The sequence below is a fragment of the Myotis lucifugus genome, unplaced genomic scaffold, assembly GCF_000147115.1.
Source record: "Myotis lucifugus unplaced genomic scaffold, Myoluc2.0 scaffold_360, whole genome shotgun sequence".
In the NCBI taxonomy this organism is placed as follows: Eukaryota; Metazoa; Chordata; class Mammalia; order Chiroptera; family Vespertilionidae; genus Myotis; species Myotis lucifugus.
In genome coordinates this window covers 538,672-554,723 of record NW_005871408.1, presented here as the reverse complement: position 1 = coordinate 554,723, position 16,052 = coordinate 538,672, and the positions used below count along the sequence as shown (strand labels likewise).

At 43.9% G+C, this 16,052-nt stretch overlaps 1 protein-coding gene across 1 annotated transcript in view; it reads left to right on the top strand.

The window, feature by feature from the left end:
- Positions 1-16,052, top strand: part of CUNH9orf3 (chromosome unknown C9orf3 homolog) — a 320,137-nt gene that overhangs the window by 245,141 nt on the left and 58,944 nt on the right. Inside the window, exon 13 of the mRNA XM_023764898.1 lies at positions 459-639. Within this exon, the coding sequence (XP_023620666.1) occupies positions 459-639 (181 nt within the window). The remainder of the gene's footprint in view (positions 1-458; positions 640-16,052) is intronic.

Below are 16,052 nucleotides of genomic sequence, written 5' to 3'. Positions count from 1 at the left end.
ATCCTGAGGGTGTTGTTTCCATCCTTCATGACTAGTACACAGTGCCTACGGTTATTCAGTGTGAAAATAGAAGGTCCAGTTCCCCATTTCAACTTGGGGGACATACTCCCAGGGGCCTGCTGGGCTGCAAGAACTCCTCCAACACTTTGCCCTCTCACAGCCATGCCACCCTTTCTCCTGGATATTCTGTGGCCGGATAATGGACGTGTTTCCTACTATCCATCGCCTCGGATTCTTGAGCATACCCAAGTCAATGCCCTCCTCACCCAGGTCACGTCTATAGGTGGCATAGTTGTTGGCCTGTTCCTCAGAGGAGAAGCTCTGATAGCGGGTGGGGGTGGCCACCCGGGCCCGAGACGGGAGGGAGCGTGGAGGAAGCGGCCGGGCGAAGGTCACGGCCTCGTCGCGCCGCACCCCCGCGCCCCGAGGCCCGCCGCGCCCGCCGGGGGCTTCCCCAGGTGCGCCGGGCGGGCTGCGCGGCGAGCCGGGGGCATTTCACGCGGGGACGGGCGGCGCTCGGGACAGGGGTCCCGTTTCCAATGCTCTGTGGTTTTTGCATTTCAGGTCGCGAAATGGAAGCGAGTGAACCGGAGACCCCGAAAACGGAAGCGAAGAGGGACCGAAGAAGCGTTTGAAAAGGTAGGGGTCCCCTAAAGAGGGCACTGAGTGGGGCTCTCGATAAATCTCCCTGTCTGCCCTGAGGACTTGGCACAACAATAGAACATTTTTTTTTAAGTTAAATTTACAGTAGACTGGATTTACAGGGATAGTTCTGTAAAAATATTGGCTGGCCATCCTAATGATGATCAACATACTATGTTCTCGTGCAGTGAGGGCTCCCGGGATGGAGTTTTGATTCAGCATCAGTAAGTAGAGCGAGTGGGACATAAGTGGGTTCTGGTGCCCTATGGACTAGGAGCACTTTTTATGGCAGTGTTCGGGTACCCCTAAAAAAGGGGGGATCTTCCGAGTAAATCACCCACAGTGTCGGGTTTCTCTCTTTGGTTGTGACAGATACAGTAGCACGCTCCCTCGTGTAGGTGTTGGAGTAATCTCAGATATGGAAAGAGAAGCTGAAAAAAGTGGATTACTTTTGTAACGCAAACAAGACATTTTTCTGAATTTAGAATTTTAATGTTACTTTGCAGAAGTTCGACTCCCTTTTTTCTCCTAAAATTGTATTAAGTTAAAGGGTGACATGTTATTGTAATAAATATTGTGAAATAAGGTAAGTAGTCTGTTGTTCTCTAAGTGACTTTTATTGAAAACTCTCAAAAAAAAGAATAATGTTACAGCAGACAGGACTTCTGTTGCTTTTTAAAATTATTCCATGTACTGCTTTTTGATTCTTGATAACACCAAGGGATTAAAATAGCGGTGTGTTGTTTTTTTGCTGCTAGAATGTATGATGAATCACTCCTGATTCTGAAGCCAAATTCTTGCTGATAGCATTGCTGCCAACTTCTGTGATGTGTTGCCTTAGTATGGGCATCGCAGCGTCCGAGAATGTGCACAAAGCACATCAGAATGAAGGTGATACCGACGTTCCAGAGTGCGGTTAAGGATACCAAGGGCGGCTTCTCAGAGGATTGGAAAAGGAGTAGAGTCATCTGTAGCTAGACATTCAGTATGTGAAAAGGGATGCCCCAGCTTTCCCCTTTCTACTTAAAAAAGGGTCACACATGTCACTTCATTTCAACAGTAATAGCAAAAGTTGTCATTTTGAACAGACTTGAGTTTTCCGATCCTATCTCAGCATGTTGTGGTAGGTTGTGTTTGTTTAACTTTCATGGCCTAGATGTTTTTTAAAAATCTAAGTGTATGAAGGAGATCATAAAATGTCCACAGGAGAAAAAAGAATTATGGCTGGCTTAGTAGTGTGAAAAAATATTTTCTAGTTATTATTTTTTACACCAAAGATAAGATTGCCCAAATGCATAAGGTGTCACGCATAAAGAAGGGGAAGCCATTATCTTTGTAGGTTACTAAGGGTACGGTCACTACCAAAATCTGAACTTGAGGTAACCATGTCTGTGACACCCATGATCTGAGAATGAGCGGGGAGACTGAGGAATTTTCCTCCCAAGAACATAGTTCTTCCCTGGGCCTTCTCCTTGAGAGAAGATATTGTGCACACATTTGCCTTTTCTTCTTAGAAAACGTGGGTAGCACTCTTACAGAGGATATGAAAATGAAGTAGATTGGGGGCAACATGCCGAACTGCCTTTCAAGGAATAAAGCTTAAAGCTCACTAGCGTTGAAGGTAGAGGTGGAAAAAAGAGGGGATCTTTCAAAGTTGTGTCAGAAAATAATTGTTTAGGTGTTTCCAGTCTCTCCTCCTGACTCTGTACAGCAGCTGAGCCCCCGGCCCACGGTTTGCCTCTGCCATGCCCAGGAGAAGGTTTGCAACTTGCTGAGGCAAAGCATGCAGTATTTTCAAGGGCAAGGTGAAAGGCAGTGCAATCAGCAACCAAGGGCCTTAGACCAAGTTCCAAAAGGCACCGAGGCTGTCCTGCCGAGGTGTCCCCCGATGGCCCCAGTGTCCGTTCCAAAATACAGATGGAATTCTGTGTGCAATGAGTGTTCAAACCCAGGTCATGTGGCACTCTTGTGCTAGGATTTGAACCTGTTATTAGTGGGAATCTAGGTAAAATTACTGTTGAGTTCAGTAAGTTTTTTCAAATGTCTGCCATGTCACAGTGAAGGAGATTAGTCAGTTTCTCCTTCTTCATGCATCCACTGTATTTTGCTGCTACATGAAAACTGTGATCTTTTCAGTGGTAGTCACTGTATGTTACTGTCAGAGAAGAGCCTGGGTTTGAGTCACTTTGGGTAGGTGTGCATTTAGGTCTAGCTGTTTTCTTTATTTGCCTGCTTTGTTTCCGTGCCCTGTGTCTACCCGGTGCCCTTTCCTCCATCCCCTAGTCTCTGCATCTTCAGGTCTCACACAGGATTCAGCTCAGCTGAGTGAACTCGGTTAACCAGTCTGTGTTCAGCTCTGCTGGGGTCACAGCATTTTCCCTCCGACATTTACTGCTTTGTGGGAAGCAGTCCTCTGACCTGCGTGAGGAAGGAGAACAGCAGTGGTGCAAGGCCGGGGTCTGGAACTGGCACGGGGCGGCCAATTATGTGTGAGGAATGTAATCTTACAGGAGATACTGGTATTCCCCCTTAGAGAAAGGGAAGGCACAGCCTGATGGAACTTGAAATACTGTACTAGTTGAGTTTCTCAGTGAACTCAGAAGGGGAAGCAAAATAAACTTACCCTGTGCTCAGCTGTGGGTTAAAATAACGCATAATGAAATAAAGTAAACGGGGTGAATGAGAGGTGTCACCCAGGGAAGTGATTTGCAGTGCTCTCTGGACTTTCCTGGTCTGTTCCCCTGTGTGTGCCATTGCCACCCTCCCCCACGCCCCGTAGCTCTCCGGTCCCTGCGCTGTCCCACAGATGTTCATATCTTTCTGAAGATACATCAGTCCTTTACCCATCTCCTATCTTCTTTGACATTTATTTCCATTTGATTTCATCATATGTTAGTGCTTTCCATGGGTATAACTGAATTCCTTTATACTGTTTTTTGTTTTTCTTCATTTTAAATGACAGAAGTCATCTGTTTTGCTTCCGTCCTTGGGTGCTTTCTCCTTCCATTCTGATATTCTTCTTTTTCCATTACTTTGAGTTCCTTTTATTTAGTTTGAACAGTTTGTGTAACAGGAAGGCAAGGGGAACATGAGCAACTGCATAAGGAACAATTGGGATGAATGAGTGGGCCAGCCTGTTGTGCGAGGGCCGGTGAGACGGTGGGGACTGCAGCAGGGCGTCCAGAGTGTGTGCTTTTAAACAGTGTTGATAGGTTTTACTAAATGGCTATCGGTTTTGGAAGAAGAACCCACATGTTTTTTTTTTCTGATGTATCTTTAACTGAGTCAAAGATAATACAAATGACCCATCAAAGATTAAGGAATAATTTCATGTCCTTTTAAGAAATATATACATGTAAAATAACAGAGTTTTGAATAATTCTTTGGTAAAGAATGCTAGGTGCAAGTGGGTTCCAGGGAGAGCACCCTTTAAGGTCACCTTAATTATTCTTTTCTGCCCGAATCTCTTGAGCAGAAAATTGCTTAAAATTTGGTGAAATTTTCCTTGGTATATCAAGTGAAACATAAACATCTAGAAAGAGGATTGTGCAAAAGTGGACTTTATAGTATTTAGTGGCCATTTCAGTTGGAGCCCAGTGATAAATTCTATTTTCTGAGTCCTTGAGGGGAAAAAAAAAGCCAGACTAGTTTCTTTGTGGTAATATCCTTCCTAAATTCTGGAGCTTTGTCACTCAACTTTTATTTCATTTGTTCTTTTCACACACTTGATTCTGAACTGCAATCAGTGATCATCTTAGTCTGAGTAATAATAACTCATAGAGGATTTTAAAAATTACATTTAAAACCCAACTTGGTTTATGCTATTTTACCACATTTATTGCTTCTAAAAACTTTTTATACATTCTAAGAGAATGCTTTTATTACAATTCTAATATTCAAATACTTAATATGATAAAGGTAGGTGCAAATTTTTTAACTGAGTGCTTTACTACTGTTTGTCTTTTGTGGCAAAGGTGTGTCCTATGTTTGGTTGATGATTTCTGGAAAACAATATTTGAGACTAATACAAGTCATCGGGCTTTTTCTTGAATCCGTAATAGCAGACGGCGACCGTGTTAGGCTTGACTCCGAGTCGACAGGCTGCAAAGCTTGGCACAGTGGCACAGATGACTTTAGGGAGGGCTGAACCAAGGGTCCCTTCACCTCAGAGGAACTACCGTGGTTAGCAGAATGGCGGGCCTGGACAGCCTCTCTTCCAGTCAGGCAGCCTTTCCCGGGCGTTGGTGCCCTTGCCTCTTTTCAGCAGTGCTCTTGCCTGTGAGAAGTCATAACCAGCGCACATTTATATAGCTGCGATATCTCACAATAGCTTCATTGATACTTGATCTCCATAGAAGCGCTTTATGGATGCTGCTGAGTCACAGCCGCCCTCCCCGGAGCCCTCCCTGTCTGAGAGTGGCTTTGTGTCCTGCGTTGTACTGATTGTGCCTTCGGATGACAACTTACTTGAGTGATGGGGGAGCCAGAGTAATTTATTCAAAGTAATTGCAAAGAAACCAAACAAAAGGAGTAATTATAGTGTTGTTAATATGCAATTTGTTATTTTATTGAAATATTTGGAACTGGGTCCTATGAGTGATTCTCCCTTTTTTTCCTTGTAAATCCCTAACAGATACATAATTTATTAAACTCCGTACCGAGGTCTCAAGTTGGATCTGGTTTCACAAGATCTTGGCTTTTTTTTTCTCCACCCTTTTTTTTTAAAAAGCAGGACCAAGGGAGAATTGCTGATAAAATGTGTTTTTGGTAGCCTCAGGAAGGAAGTCTGATCTGTATTATTTTATACCATTAAATTTTCATCTGTTCTTTTGATTTACTTTTTTTTATTAAGAATCTGCAGTTAAAAAAATATTCTGAGAAATGTGAATGTACTAAAAGTCCTTCCCATTTTCAACTTGCATAACGGGGAAAATGAAAGAATAGTCATCCACTTACCCTTGCACACACTTATTTACATATTTTAAAGAGAACTATTCATATAATAATAGCTGACTCTTGTCATGTGTCAAGCGCTGTGCTGCTAAGAGCTTTCCACGTATCCGCTCATGTAAAATTGTACATTAAAATCGTGTCACAAACCAGTAGTGTGATATGAGGTGTTGTAGACTGAGTCAAACGCTTTATGAAAGTAGGTGAGGTGCAAGCAAATCAAGGAATGGCTGTAGAAAAGAATGCTTTAGGCAAGATGTAAAAATTCTTTTTCACCCAGGCTCAGCCCTAGACCACCAGCATAAAGCACACATTTCTAAATTAGGAAAATCCCAACCGGCAACGTGTTTTGAAAGCACTTGAAAGTGTGTAGGTAATTACACTATTGTTGATTTTAGCAGATTTGATGCCAGCAGCCATCAACTCTTCTGTGCCATGGAAGATGAAAGGCATTTTAATATAAAGCATGAATTTGGATGGGAAAGGGAGGCAGGCAGAGAAAAATTTTGTGACTTTTTAGTTACTTTTATAGGAAGCATTAGTTACGTCCCTATGACAAAAGGCTTTACTTGGCAATCATTCTCATCTGAGGCATTTTAATGAGCTGCGGTTTTGTGCCTGGTATCGTATGGCACTAATAAGATGCATTATTTTACTAGCACCTACTGGTGTGGGTGTACTGTCGGGCCTGTCATGGTTTCCATTAATCTTCTGTTTTAGGAGACCGACACTTCCACGTATCTTTAAGTCCAGCAACATGTCTTTCACTGATATTTCCAGGTCTCTGCACACAGGAAAAGTGACACGCAGGCCTGGCTGGGGTCACCGGTTCTTGGAAAGGACTTGATCACATGTGGCCTTGATAAGTATTGGTTGAATGAATTAGATGAGTGATTCCCCAAAATGACATTGATCTTACAAAGTCACACTTGGCTATCGCATTGGAAAGATTTTGATGTTCAGGTTTTTACTTCCTTATGTTGTTCTTTAGTGACAGGCTTTCCTTAAAGCACGTGGGGCGGCAGCTTTCTGGCTTGGTCGCGGGCCCTCGTTCCCTGCCTCTGTGAAGAGAGCTCTCGGCCAGAAGCCTCTGCGTGCACTGTGCGCTCCGTGGGTTTCCGCTTGACTTTTGCTTTCATCTGAAGATCCTATTATTTAATAGCTCAATTCAGCCAATTTACATTAATTACAAAATTAACATTTGGCCTTGATTCTTTCCTATAGTTTCATGCTATCTTTTGTTTTTTTTCTGCATTTTTTGTTTTTTTGGGGAAGTCTGGTATTTTTTTTCCCCATAGGTTATTTTTATTTTTGCTCTCTTGTCCATTTGCCGTTCCCCCCCCCCCCCGTGTTTTGATTTCCTGCTGTGAGAAATAATGAAATTAGATATTAACCTTTCCTTGCCCTTTACCTCTTTAACTTGTATTATGTGACTTGAAATACTGTCTTTTTACTTCCAGATAAACACTTTTAACACACCCAGCACGTTTTTTTTGTGTTTCTCATATGTTCCTCCTATTCCCCTCCCCCGATTTTGTGTGTTAGCTGCACTACATTTACGACGTCAGAGCATGTAGACACTGAATGCTATACTGAATCTTTTATGAAACGGCTTAGTTTTAATTCTGCAAGTAAATCTGTATTTAATGCTCACCGTCCACCCTTTGTTGCTCTTCACTGTGGTGTGACGCTGGTTCCGGAGGGGAGTCTCAGGGCAGCTCGGCGGCTGTTTCCTGAGCTTGCGTTTCACAGGTGTGTGCTCTTAATAGGGGAGGTCAGTTCAAGGAGACAAAACCCTTGGCTCATAGCTTCTTTTTCAAGCATCTGAAATATGTTGATCCATTATCTTGAGTAAAGTCTGATGCTGGTCTCATTTATTTCCCTCACAGCGACCTGCTCTTTTCTCCTGGCTGCCCAGATCTTTTTCCTTAAATTCCAATTTTTTTTTTCTCTAATAGGTCTCATTGTAGGTCAGTTTTCCTAGTTGTCACTTGACTTCTGAGCTTTCCTTTCCTTATTTGTATAATGTGAATAATGATAACTTACAAACCGTTTTAAATGTATTTTGTTTTCTTGTCGTTAGGAACTTTAAAGTTTATGGGCCGTCAGACTTGAGCTGGCTTTATATTTGTGAGAAATCTGTGCCCTGGCAATAAATAATAAATAAATCTGTGCCCTGGCTGCGTGCGGTGAACAGGCTGCCTGCACCCGCGTGGGAACCGCTGGCCAGAGGCAGCCGTGCTTGTAACGCGTCTCATTCAGAGAACTCCATCTCCCTTCCATTCTCCTCACACTCTTGCCCATCGTATGTTAGTTTCCCATCCTATGTTAGTTACATGATCATAGTTTATATGTACATAGAAATAATACACAGGGAAAAGCTAAAGGACTCTTACTTTTCAAATAACGAGGAGAGCTGGGAACCCAAGTCAGTCTGATCAGACAACATGTTTTCTTGGGTTTGTTGTATACAAGGTCCATGGAAAAAGCCGCTGGAAAATACCAGAGAAGCAGGAGACGTCATTTCTGGCCGCGAAGATAAAACACACAACACACCACAGATCGTTCACAAAGCACATGCGATGAGTAAATCCAAACCAGGGCAGCACAGACTGCGGTCATGGGTATAGGATGCCTGTCACCGGAGGCTACCCTGGACTAGAGTTTCCATGCCTGGGCCTTGTTTTGATAAAGCAACCCTTGAAGCATGCAGGCTGGAAGTTATGGTGGGAAATTGGGTAATTGAATCAGCCGAGTCCATTTTAATGCTTTTACCTGATTTGTAAGCACAGATAGGGGGTTGATTGATAGATATATAAATAGTGCTAGTGTCTTTATTTGAATCTGTGATTTTTAAAAATAAATCCATCCATGTTTTGTGAGTAAAGCTGGAACCCATCATAGAAATTCTGCTGACACTTATGAATCATGATAATTTGGAAAGCCAAGGCCAGAAATTTAATGCTGCCTATAATCTGTATATAGCGCATTCTTTATTAAATTCTGCATTTATTTAAACAATTTATTTACTAACTTCCTTGCATATTCACAACATACAAAGCCTTCAGTAAGGAGCAAAGATGAATGGAAAATGGTCCTCAAAGAGTTTACAGTTGAGAAATAAAAAACTATAAGGAGTAGAAGACAGAATCAAACCTGTGCAGAGGGACAGCAGGTGTGCATCAGGAACGTTTGTCTCTGTGAGGAAAGGCGCCCTCTCACGCTGCCAGCACTGTCCACAGCCTTGTCCAGGCTGATAGCACGCTGTTTCCGTTCATTCAGCTTTTGTTACTTGGTAGAATGAGGGTGCCATGACTTCTGTTTGTAAAATTCAGATTGACTTCTTGAGAACATACTGAAACTGAAATTAGAATTTCTCTCTGCCTCACTAATATGAAACTAATGCTGCAGCAAATTTTTGGGCTCCCTCTGAACTTGGGGACATAGAGTTTCCAATCTATTTCACACTCTTTTATTTGCATTAAGTTTTGGTGGCTTTCTGTTTTTCTTCACCATAAAATTTGGTTTCAAGACAAAATGAGAATATTACAGGATTAAGGGTGGTGACTTCCCAGAGCTACGCTTTCTTGTGACGTTTGGATGTTGTGTTCTGTCACTCAGAAAGCATCCCACAGCCCAGCTGGCGTGGTTCAGTGGTTGAGCATCAACCTTTGAACCAGGAGGTCACAGTTCAATTCCTGGTCAGGGCACATGCCCAGGTTGCGGGCTCAATCTCCAGTAGGGGGTGTTCAGGAGGCAGCCAATCAATGATTCTCTCTCATCATTGATGTTTCTCTCTTTCTCTTCCTCTCTCTTCCTCTTTAGAATCAATAAACATACACAGTATTAAAAAAAAAAGCATCCCACATTTTCAGCTCCAAAGATTCAGCACAATATCTTAAAAAAAAAAAATGACTGCGCTAGCTGGTTTGGCTCAGTGGATAGAGCGTTGGCCTGCGGACTGAAGGGTCTCTGGTTGGATTCCAGCCAAGGGCACATGCCTGAGTTGTGGGCTCGATCCCCAGTAGGGGCGTGCAGGAGGCAGCCGATCAATGGTTCTCTCTCATCGTTGATGTTTCTATCTCTCTCTCCCTCTCCCTCTCTGAAATCAATAAAAAATAAAAACATATATATATTTTTTAAAAAGGTACTTAAAAAATAGGTATATATACCCCTTGTATCTCTCGGTGATGAGGGCAAATGGACTTGTCAAATGGGTTACAAAAATGGTACCAATGTATATCCAAATCATTTAACACTTTATGTATCTTTCTCTAAGTCAAGAAATGTTGGTTTTTCAGAGCATTATATCCTAAATCTTACATCTGTGAAGATTCAGATTTTATATATATGAAAGCAGGAAAATAAACTGATTTATGATAATTAATGCCAGGGAAACCATGTAAAATGAGAAAAAATGGTCTCAGAATATATGTTTTTAGTTTTCCGGCATTTTCATAGAACAGGCAGCGGTAGTCATTTTATGTGGCCTCATTTATAACTGAAAGTCATAAAGCTCATGCTTTAATTTTGAGTGGCAATTTTCATTTGATGTCCACGGAAAAAAGCTCATGATCTCCAAGAAGGGCATGAGATAGTAAAGAGAACCAGCAGGACACGGTCCGAAGGAACACAGAACATACCTGTGGGTTATGTTCATCTGCGATCTGGTCTCTGATTTTCTCTCAGCTGTCCCTCACACAGCTTTGGTTTTCAGTGTTGAAGACCCACCTCTAGCAGTGATTTATCACGATAAAGGTAAAGGGTGCTGTGTGCTCCTGCAGGCAGCTGCAGATAGTGTTTCTGATTCTCTCTCTCAGCAGCTTTACTGAGTTCTGTGTAGTACACGTTTTACATGCCATGAAATTCACTCACACACGGTTGGTTGAGGTTTAAGAAACTCACACAGTTGCGAGCTATCACCACAGTCCAGTCTTAGGACATTGTCATCACCAGAAAGCTCCCTCGTGTCCATTCGGTGTCACGTCTATCCCTGTCCCTCACCCCAAGCAACTTCTAATCTGCTTTGTGTCTTTATAGTTTTGCCTTTTCTGGAAATTTCATATAAATGGAATCATGTAGAACTTTATCTTTTGGATCTGGCTTTTTTCTTTTAATCCTCACTCCAGGATATGTGTTGTTTTTAAATTGATTTTAGAGAGAGAGGAAGGGATAAAGCGAGAGAAAAACATTGATCTGAGAGAGCAACATTGACCAATTTTGGAATTGAACCCAAAAGCTACCAGGCCCGGGCAGATCTGCGTTTTTCATTTATTATAGCTGATTGAGGTTCAGCCATGTTGCATGTATCAGTAACGTGTTCCTTTTTATCATATAGTTATTAGGTTGTGTGGATGTATATTTTGTTTATCCATTTATTGACTGATGTTTGGATTGTTTTTTGTAGTTTTTGGCTATTAATCATGGCTTAGCTATCTTTCTGTAGACCCGTTTCTCTTGGGTAGATACCTAGGACTGGCGTGGCTTGGCCATATTGTTGGTGTATATTTAACTTTTAAGAAACTGCTAAACTGTTTTCCAAAGTGTCTGCACCATTTGACATTCCTACCAGCAGTGTTTAAGGTTCCCAGTTTCTCTGCCTCATCATCAGCACTTGGTATTGTCAGACTTTATTTTAGCCCTTCTCATGGGTGTGGAATCATGCCTTTTATACAGAATGGTTTTATTCCTTGCCAGGATCTGAAAGTGTCCAGGTACCCTCATATGCTTTTGTCCTCCATTTCAGGTCAGAAGGCAGTGGCCCATCTAAGTGGAAAATCTAAATGCCTCACCTAACATTCCCAAATGAGTCACTGAGCCCACAGTCCTCGTGCGTCAGAGTTGCAACAACCTGCTTTTGTTCCGACTCCTGGCTCCCTGTGCCTCAGGGTCCTCTGTGCCTCATAGCCTCGTCGGGTGTGGCTTTCTTTTGATCTTTGTAGCACACTCCATTCTTACCCTCTCTGGTCTTTCCTCTGATGAGACCCAGTTGTTTCTGCAGAGGGTGTGCCTGTCCTGGAGGGGTGACCGCTGCCCGTCAGCTGCAGTGCACAGGCCTGGTGGCTCAGGCCTGGTTTCCACCGTGGTCCCATGTTGACTGCACCACCACTGCCACCCTGTCCGAGGGGTGGAGCCGTGTGGGAGTGAAGACAGTTGGCCCTCGTTAAATATTTAATATATTTTAGAGCACCACTCATTTGCCTTTTCTTACCCACGACACTGAGATAGGAAAGAATTTATTTCGTCTGGGTGTAAATTTACAGACTCAAAATAAATCAGCCTTGGTTTCTTCCTCTAACTGTTCTTAGGTTTGCAGCAAAGGTTCTGCCTCTCTCGGCTTTATAGGCAAAGGCCACCGTGGCATTGCTCACACCACTGCATTGTTCCGTTTGCATCTCTCCAGTGTGTCCTCTGCAGTGGACCACACGGTCGCTGTCCCCGCTCCAGACTGGACGCACCAGGTGGCAGATAAGATTTGTTTTCTAGTGGAGCTCCATTTTAGATCAACCCGTAATTATTTTTGTTCTCAATATAAAAGTCATGCTTTTTTTCCGTTTGCTCGGACTGCTTTGATTGGAAGCTCCCTGGAAAGCTGGTGGGGCTTAGACAGATCCTGAGAAGACTTGCCTCTGGGCACGCGGCCTCCTCCATCCACCTCGCAGTGCATTTCTGTCTGTGGGGAGGCCCAGCCACCTGTGTTAACTTCGCTAGACAGAGTTGCAATGTCCTAATTTATTTCATGACAGAAAGTGAATTCTAGCACACATAATTGTCTGTGAAATGACTTTCTCTGAAAAGCTGTTTGTTCCTGTTGAGCTTCTAACTGTTAAAGAACGGTTTTTGCATCTGTGGAAATCTCATCTTGGAGCCGTGCAACAGGAAGAACAATTGAGGTAACTTCAGAAAATAAAATCACCACCAGCAAGGAGCTGTGTAAAATTACTGGAGAAGCCATAAATCAGGTCAGGAGGAGTGTGCTGCGAAGCTGCATACCTGAGCCATGCCTGGCCACAGCGGGAACGGAGGGGGACTGTCCCGTGGAGAGTTGAACAACTCAAGTTTTACTTCAGTGCCTTTGGGGCCTGTGCAGGACAGGAGTTGTCAGCTGTGGAGAAGGCCTTGTAGCTTTTCTAATTCTAGCTCCTACTTCATATGCACGTGAGAACATGGAGGCCTCGAGAGGTGTTTTGTTTTAATCCTCACCCCAGGATGTGTTTATTGATTTTAGAGAGAAGGGAGAGAGAGAAACATCAGTGTGAGGAAGAAACTTTAATCGATAGCTTGCCTCCTGTACACGCCATGACCCCACAACCTGAGGATGTACCCTGATCGGGAATTGGACCCACAGCCTTTTGGTGTACCAGACGACACTCCAACCCATTGAGCCACACTGGCCAGGGCAACCTCAGAGGTTCTAGGTCACAGGCTGGAAGGTTGGCCTGGGACTGGAAACGGGTGCGTCCCATTTTTGCTCTTTTCTGCTGTCTGCTTGGGCGGCTCCTCAAAGTAAGGTGTGGAGGAGACGCAGCTTTTGGTTCCTGGTGAGGAGAACCGTGTCAAGCTGGACCTTATTGTTTTGTGGGGCACAGACACAGGGAAGTAGGGAAAGATGGTCTAGGACAGCGGTCGCCAACCGGTGGCCCGCAGACCACTGCCGGTCTAGGAGCCTCAGGGTGCCCTTACAGGGCCCCCCCTTGAGGCCCAGAAACCCGGTCAGAGTGCCTTAAGTCAAACATGAATGTGACCAGATCACTAGGCCTTCCGTCTTCTTGCAGGCCAAGTTGTACCTCCTTCACCCCAGAACACTATGAGTAAAAGTAATGCTGAACTTGGGTTAGGAAAGGCTAGGTTCCCATAGTGCTCCACTGTTGGCAGGGCCGAGCGAGTAGGGATGCAGTATTTTGTTTAGGAAAAAAGCTGCTTGTGTTTTCTCTGCAACACAGCTGGCAGATACAGCACAGTGCCCAAAATGGGCAGGTGAAAAACAAAGAAGGTAGGTAGTGAGCTGCTTCAGGCTTGTAGAAGGCACCCTCCCAGCAAAGTGAAAGGTGCTGGAGAGAAGGCCCAGATGATACCGCTGCGATGCTACTCCTGGCATATTCTGAGTCCTTATTAGAGATGGAGTCAGTGGCGTGGTCAGCAGTAGCATTGCCCAACCATACGGCACCAGACAAGAAGTAATGCTGACCTGTCTTCCAGCGAAGGCTTACTGATGTGCTCATGTGCATGCAGCTCGGGCACACTCACACACTCTGTATCTTTCATGGGCCTTTGACCTCCAAACAGGGGAGGTTTGGTCCCAGGCCCGCTGGCTCCCATCTTGGAGGGAAGTTGCAGGCACTATTTCCAGAGCTGGCATTGCTGGCCTCTGACTCTGACTCACGCTCAGAGAGCCGCCCTGTTCAAAATGCAAAGTCATGGTCATCAGGAGCCATCCTGGGGAGAGGCTCAGTGGGAAAAGTGTAGGCGGAGCAAACCAGGCTCTAGAACAGAAAGCAGGAAATATCTTTTTTGTTTAGTTTTGCTGAACTTCATAATCACTTTTTTGGGAACTGCTATAATCCTGATGGAATTCAAGATGATAGAAGAGAGGAACTCTGACTTGTTGCTGCTTTCTCTTGTGTTCAAATTCTTAAACAGGAGGAGGGAAAGAGAGCAAAATAATCACAAGTGGTTGTTGTCGATTCCGAACGTATATTCGTAATTCCTCAGTTTTTAATTTTTGGTATCAGGCCTGTTTTGGGACCATGCACTGCTCAGAGAAGAGAGGGCGGCATGTCATAAGTACATGTGACCTTCCTTACTGAGTACTGCTCTTCAGGATGGCCTCCCAGCACCTGGAGGGTGAGGGCACGTTCACCTGAGGATGACGTGCAGAGAAGCATCGCTGTGGTCTTCTTGGTGGGACCTGTTCCTGTGAAAAACTTACCAGCATATTTGGAAAGACGTTATTAGTACTATTTTTTAATCCTTATCTGAGGATATGTTTTCTGTTGATTTTGGAGAGAAAGGAATGGGGGGTAGGGGGAGAGAGTAAGGGAGAGGGAAATATCGATGTGAGAGAAACATTGATTGGTTGCCTCCCATATGTGCCCCAACTGGGGATTGATCATGCAACCTAAGTATGTGCCCTGACCAGGAATCAAACCTGCAACCTTTTGATGTACAGGATGATGCTTCAACCAACTGAGCCACCCACAGCCAGGGCAATACTTTCTTATTTTTTAAGACAGTTCATTATAGTAAATAATTAAAATAAAGTAGCTGTTGTAACAAGAGCGCAGTTAGAGAGTGTTCCTCTGTCCAGACCATTGACCTCTCCAGTTTTCCAACTCTAGTTTTCTTAGCCAGGAATGTTAATCTCTTGTGGATGGGCACTATTTTTTTTTTATCCTTTTCTCAAAATATATGGTTTCCATTCATGTCCCTCTCCATAGAATTTTTGAGATGGCCTCAGCTGATGCCTGTGGGGTCATCTGTGCTCTTAGAATTAAATTGGAAACGTGTAAAGTACATTTCTCTCCCTCTCTAGTCCTTCAGGACGTGGAATTGATAGACGGATGGACTAAAATCCTGTCTTCACACCTTACTAGCTTTTGTACCTCAGACCACAAGCCTATGTAAGTCTTGGTTTCCTCATCTGTAAAATACTAGTCATTTCTGTAAAGCATTTAGCAGAAGCTGCCTCTGGGTCATTGCTCACATTGTTAGTAATATTAATAACAGTAGTCATTACTGTTACTGGTGATGGGCTTTTCCAGTACCATTTCAGGGTTTAAAGTCCTTTGTCATCTGTGGTACATTATGAGAACCAAAGAAGCCCTGAGAACCAATAGGATAGACAGAGGTGTGTGGCATCCATGGGCCAGCTTAAGTGTCCCCGGTGGTAAGACGAGGGAGGCAGCCCCATCCCTTCTCTGGCAGGCCCCAGCCACTCCTAGGGGTGCACCTGTCTCCCAGGCTGACGCGGGAATCTGCTGAGTGGGCCACTCTGTCCCAGGCAAATACCACTCCAGGTTCTGTTGAAAGTTTCCACTAGGCTCCTCCAAAGAGAGTTTTAGTTGAAGTCATCAGAGTTATTTTATTGATTTGGGTTCAGGGCTTAATTAAAATGATGTCAGTTTGCAGAAGGTCTGGCCATCCAGAAATGCAATGCTTGCTGGTGTCCTGAGCACTGCAGAGCTGCAGGCAGCTTTCAGAAGCGAGGGCTGAGGTGCTCACCCCCAGCAGCTATGGAGGTCTGAGTTCACAGTAACTACCATTCTTATAGAACTGGCTTGGAACAGTAATGTTCCCCAGGCACTGACTTACTAACAGAAACCCACCTAGACACAGAAGAAAGGGGCCCAGTGTTTGTCTCCAAGTATGAGTAATGTGTTAAGCATGATTTTAAAAGGCTTCGCAGAATGTCCTTGCTTCTGTAAATCAGGATCAATATTTTTTAGAAAGAAGTTTTTATA